The sequence below is a fragment of the Pyrgilauda ruficollis genome, unplaced genomic scaffold (assembly GCF_017590135.1).
Source record: "Pyrgilauda ruficollis isolate IOZ18807 unplaced genomic scaffold, ASM1759013v1 scaffold280, whole genome shotgun sequence".
NCBI lineage: Eukaryota > Metazoa > Chordata > Aves > Passeriformes > Passeridae > Pyrgilauda > Pyrgilauda ruficollis.
Genome location: NW_024524156.1, coordinates 4,988 through 10,408, shown reverse-complemented (window position 1 = coordinate 10,408; position 5,421 = coordinate 4,988). Strand labels below are relative to the sequence as shown.

Genomic DNA, 5,421 nt, shown 5'->3' with positions numbered 1-5,421 from the left:
CGCCGGGGCATCCCCGGCCGCCCCCGCCGAGCCCCGCGCCGGACCCGGGGCGGGGAGGGAGCGGCCCGGGCCGGGCTGGGCCGAGCCGCAGGAGAGTCCGGAGGTGGAGCCGCGGCTGTTCCGGAGCGGTTCCGGAGCGGTCGCAGGGCGGTTCCGGGGGGCCCGAGCCGCTCCCGGGGCGCTCCCGGAGCAGCGGCAACAGCCGGCCAAGCAGGACGCGGAAATGCCGCTAAACCAGAAGTGACGTCACACAAAGTGCTCCGCCCCGACCGCCTCTCCACAAATCCGGCTCCGTCGCCCCCGCTGGTCCCGCCTCCTCCGTTTCTTTCATCCAATCACCAGCAACGGCCGCCCTTAAGCCGCGCCCCCTATCGGATTTCCACCAATCCGCGCTTCCCTGAGATCACGCAGGCCCTCCCCCTCCTCCATAGACCCCCTCGTAATCCCCCCCAATTTCCCCCCAATTTTCCCCAATTTCTCTCCATATCCCGCTTTCCCTTTAGGCCCCGCCCACACCGGACCACCAACCAATAGGAACGCAGCACTGACAACACACCCTCGAACCGTCCGGGGGGCGGGGCCGCGCGGTAGAGGCCACGCCTCTCCCTCCCCCGGCCCCACAAACGGACTCAAAACGGCCCCAGAATTGGCATTTTTTTTATTCCTTTTTAACTTCTTCTGCCCCAGCCACCTCCAGAGAAGCCCCGGAGCTCCTGTCCAGGAGCCTCGGAGCCCGCCAGAGGTCTCTGTCCTTTATGGCCGTGGGTTGAGATCCCACTGGGAGCGCCCGCCCCTCGCCAGCCGCAGAGCAGAGCCCTAAAGAAAGGAGAATGGTCCTGGCTACCGAATTTGGGGGTGGCTACCGCATTTTGGGGAGTGGCTACTGAATTCTGGTGGGGCTGGGTTACCGAATTTAGGGAGGGTGGCCTCTGAATTTGGGGAATAGCTACTGCATTTGGAGGTTTTGTCTTGATTTAGGAGGAAAAGGAGTGGGATGAGGGAGGGGCAAGAAGGAGAGGATGGAGCTGGGGTTCTCCCAGTGCTCCCACTAACACCAAGCCTCCCGCCCAGTAACCCAAAGGCCCCCTCCCAGTGCTCCCACTAACACCAAGCCTCCCTCCCAGTAACCCAAAGACCCCCTCCCAGTGCTCCCACAAACACCAAGCCTCCCTCCCAGTAATCCAAACATCCCCTCCCAGTGCTCCCAGGAACCCAAATTCTCTCCCAGTAACCAATCCCCGCTTCCAGTTCCTCCCAGTAAGCCCCTCCCAGTCCCTCCCAGTTTATCTGAGTCCCCCCAGATTCCCCTCTCTGCTTCTCTTGGTTTATCCCAAGGCCCCCAGTCCCTCCCAGTTCCTCCCAGTGCCCCCAGTACCTGTCCCTCGCTTGTCCCAGCCAGGGGGGGCACTGAGGGGGGAAAGGGGCATTAGGGGGTTTCGAGGTCACCCCATAGATTGGGGTCAGCGTTGAGGGGCTTCTCTGGGAGGGCTTGGGGTCCTGCAGGGGCTTTGGGGAGCTCTGGGCTCCCGCCGTGGGGGTTTGAGGCCCTACATGAGCTTTCCTTGAAGATGAGGAAAGGGGGCAGGGTTTGGGGCATTATTTTGGGGTAAATCCCGTAGGATTTGAGGTCGCTCACCCACACTGGAGGCCAGAGAGGTCCCTGAATTTCTGTAGGCTACACCAGCCTGTGGGGGGAGAGCAAACCATTTTGGGAACCCCCTTATTTTGGGGTGGCCCCATTTGGGGTGAGGTCTCACCTGCCATCCTGGAGTGCTGCGGGACTGGGGGGGCTCCAGTGGGGCCAAGCGGCTGCAAAAGAGGCGGGAGGTTTGGGGGACCCCCCTGTGCAATTGAGGGACCCCCATCCCAATTTAGGATGCCCCCCTTCACCCCTTACCTGACCACTTGACTGCTGAGCTGCCGGCGGGGCTGAGGTGTGACTGGAAATGGAAAATTTGGGAAGACCCCTACGAACAAGGAGGGGATGGGGAGGGGTTTTATGGTGTGGAAGACACCCCTGAAAATCTGGGGGGCACTTACCTGAATGTGTGGGGGAGGGACGGGGGGTGCTGCTGCGGCTGCTCCAGCGCCAGCCTGGGGAGAGCTGCAGGGAGATTTGGGGGGATGTTTTGCTGGGGGAAGTTTGGGGAGACAGTTTTGGGGGTGAGGGAAGGGGTAGGGAGGCTTTGGGGGAGTTTGGGGTCCAGGGAAGGGGCAGGGGGGCTTTGGGGGGCAGTTTGGGGTCCAGGGAAGGGGGGCTTTGAGGGCCACCTGCATGCGGCGCAGCTCCTCATTCTCCCGGCGAAGTGACTCCAGCTCCCTGGGAAGGAGGAGGATTTAATGGAGGGTGGGAATTCCCCCCATTTGGGGTGGGAGTCCCTCCACAGGGCAGCTAAGGGGGGCAGAGCAAAGGGGTGGAAGCTCACCAGGATGGCAGCGAATGGCAGAACATGCTGTCACCAACATGGCAGCCAAGGGAGGGTAAGACCCTCCCAAGAAAGAGGCCAGAAGGACAAGGACTCTCATCAAGGTGTTGACCAGGGAGTGCTGCCTCACCCACATGCCCAGAGGAGCCAAAGATGGAGGTGTGAACCCCTTACCATGGCATCCCCCTCACCTCCTCCTCTCCCCCAGCTCCTCTCTGGCCTTCTCCAGCTCTGCCTGCACCCGCCGAGTTCTGTCCCGGTGCAAGTCCAGCAGAAGCTGCATCTGTGCTGTCTGGAACCGCCACACCTAGGGGACGTGGGTCACCTCCTCGTACCCCCCAGCCTGTGGGGCTGGGGAGAATGGTGGAGCCTCATCCCCCATCACCTGTGTCCTCCTCACCTGCGTGATGTGGGCAAGGTGCTTGAGGGCGAGGGCCACCGGGTTCTTGAAGAAAACCTTCTCCTGTGGGCGCATCTGTTGGGCATGGGGGCATCAAAAAGATGGGAAGAAGGTTGGAAACAGGAAGGGAAAAGGGTGGGAAAGGGATGTGGGGCACAACATGGGGGACACTGGCCTGATCGGACAGGGGCAGGTAGCGGCAGGTGGTGCCACAGACTGGGCAGGGACCTATGGGAGGGGGAGAAAAAAGTGAGAAAAGTGAGAGAAAAAGATGTCCTAAAGTCCCAAAAATGGTGTTCCTTGAGGGAAATGGATTATTTCCCCTCATTTTAGGGTTTTAAATTGAAGCACGATCCTCCATTTCCACAATGCTGAGGGTGTAAATTGAGGGAAAATCCCCCATTTTCCATCATTTGAAAGACAGAAATTGAGGGGAAACCCTCTTTTCCCAGTATTTTAGGGGTTTAAATTGAGGGCAGAGCCCTCAATTATTTATTTGCTTGAGTTGAGGTGACCCCTCCTTTCCCTCTCGTTTTAAGGGACTAAATTGAAGGAAACTCCCCCTTTCTCAGCATTTTAAGGGTTTAAATTGGGGCTTTTCCTCAGTTTTACCTGTGCCCCCACAGCCCTCGCACAGGATGTGGCCGCAGTTGGTGATGGCGAACCGGGCGCCATCCTGGCGGAAGCAGCGACTGCAGTGGAACCAGTCCATGGCGGCGCCGGGGCGAGGAGCTGCCTGTGGTGCCTCCAGACGTGAGGGCCTGGGAGGGAATGAGGGGAAAGGTGAAGGGAAAAGGGTGGGAAAAAGTGAGAGAAAAAAGGGGTGGAAATGTGAGGAGGAAAGGGTCAGAAATGTGAGGGGAGAAGGGCTGGAAGTGTGAGGCGAAAAAGGGCGGGAAATGTGAGGGGGAAAGGGTCGGAGATGTGAGGGAAGCGTGAGGCGAAAAAGGGCGGGAAATGTGAGGGGGAAAAGGGCAGGAAAGTTGAAGCCAGGGAAAGGGCAGCAAAAGAGAGAAAAAAGGGCAGGAAATGTGAGGGGAAAAGGGTGGGAAACCTGAGGGGAAAAAACAGCAGGAAAGGTGAGAGGAAAAATGTGGGAAAAGGGAGGAAAAAAAAGGTGGGAAACTGGGAAACATGAGAGAAAAAAGGGTGGGAAATGTGAGGGGGAAAAGGGCGGGAAAGGTGACGGGGGAAATGGTAGGGAAAAAGGAGAGAAAAAGAGCAAGAAAGGGGAGAGATGAAAAAAGTCAGAAATGTGAGAGGGAAAAAGGCCACCTGAACGGAGACAGGGAAACCAGAATTGGGACATCAGGATGGGGACAGCAACATCTGGACCTATGGGGGTAGATGGGGATGGGGATAAGGACACCAAGATGGAGACGCTGTGAGGGGCCAAGATGGAGATGGAAATACCAGGATGGAAACAGGGACACCAGGACAAGCCTGTGGAGACACTAGGAGTGGCATGGCATGGGGACACATGTATGGGGGTGTTGGGATGGGGACACTGTGATGGGAATGGGGATCCCAAGGATTCCACGACCCTGGGGATGGGGTCTCCAGGATGGGAATCCTGGGACTTGGGCACATGGATCTGCTGATGCCATCAATAAAACGTCTCTGAGCAGCCTCATCTTATCATATGGATTTGGGGACACCAGCCAGGGGATTGTCCGACTGTGAGATTTTGGGGTCACCCCCAGTGACCCCAATATGGCCATGCAGAGATTTTCCCATCCTCCAGGAACCAGTGCCTGGGGTGGGGGAAGGAGATGGAGACCCCATACTCTCACCCCACCACCCCTAAACCCTCTGGGGGGCTCTGGGGGCAGAGGGTGCAGGGGAGCACCCCAAAACCCTGATTGTATTATTTCATAATCCCAAAATCACGAAATCCTGCTAAATCTTTGGCTGTGTTGCATAAATCCAACAGTTTTTAATTGGGGGGTTGAGGGCAGGAAAAGCAAGCCCAGAATATCGGGGGAGGGGCTCAGGGTTTGGAGGGTGCAGGAGGCACCCCAGAACCACAATCCTACCATTACCTGATCCCAAAATCCCTCCATGCCACTGTTGAACCCTCCAGCCTCGCTGTGCAATTCCAACCATTTTTAATTATAGGGATGGCGAGGAGGGGGAGGGGGCAGAAATGCATCCCCAGGCCCTCATGAGGGAGAATCTGGGGGGCACAGGGGCCACCCCAGAACCCCGATCCCGCTGCCCCCCAATCCCTCTATCACTATCCCGTCATTGTGTAATTCCAACCATTTCTGATTCCCGGAGGGGGTGGGGGGGAGGAAACTCCCCAATAAAACCCTCAGGGGTATTATTCAGGGATCTGGGGGGGGGGCCCAGGGGACGCCCCAAAGCCCCGATCCCGCCGTTCCCGGAATCCCTGGATGCCGCTGCCGAGCCCTCCGCCCTCGTTGCGTAATTCCAACCATTTTTAATTCCCGGGGGGGCAGGAAACGCGTCGCTGCCGTTACACAAAGCAGGAAGGGGGGAGGGAGAAGTCTGGGGGGGGGCGCCCTGTCCTTATTCCCCCCAAACCCACCCCGTCCACCGCCCCCAGATACATCTGCCGCTTGGAAAACACCC

General features: G+C 58.4%; 2 protein-coding genes across 3 annotated transcripts in view; both read right to left on the bottom strand.

Moving 5' to 3' along the window:
• The window catches only part of ASB8 (ankyrin repeat and SOCS box containing 8), a 2,530-nt gene extending 2,299 nt beyond the window's left edge, over positions 1–231 (bottom strand). The window contains exon 1 of one of the 2 annotated variants that reach the window (XM_041472158.1): positions 9–231. The gene's annotated coding sequence lies outside the window, so the exon portion shown is untranslated. The remainder of the gene's footprint in view (positions 1–8) is intronic. The other variant, XM_041472157.1, reaches the window with a different exon arrangement.
• A 427-nt stretch (positions 232–658) lies between these two features.
• RNF212B (ring finger protein 212B) lies at positions 659–5,212 on the bottom strand. The gene is made up of 12 exons (XM_041472170.1): positions 4,869–5,212; positions 3,439–3,587; positions 3,002–3,054; positions 2,827–2,901; positions 2,618–2,733; positions 2,272–2,320; positions 2,041–2,104; positions 1,898–1,929; positions 1,758–1,809; positions 1,637–1,685; positions 1,376–1,407; positions 659–816 (listed from the first exon to the last, which is right to left on the bottom strand). Exons 1-12 carry the CDS (start codon positions 4,976–4,978, stop codon positions 659–661), a joined length of 939 nt encoding a protein of 312 aa, XP_041328104.1. The 5' UTR covers positions 4,979–5,212.
• Between the last annotated feature and the right edge of the window lie 209 nt (positions 5,213–5,421).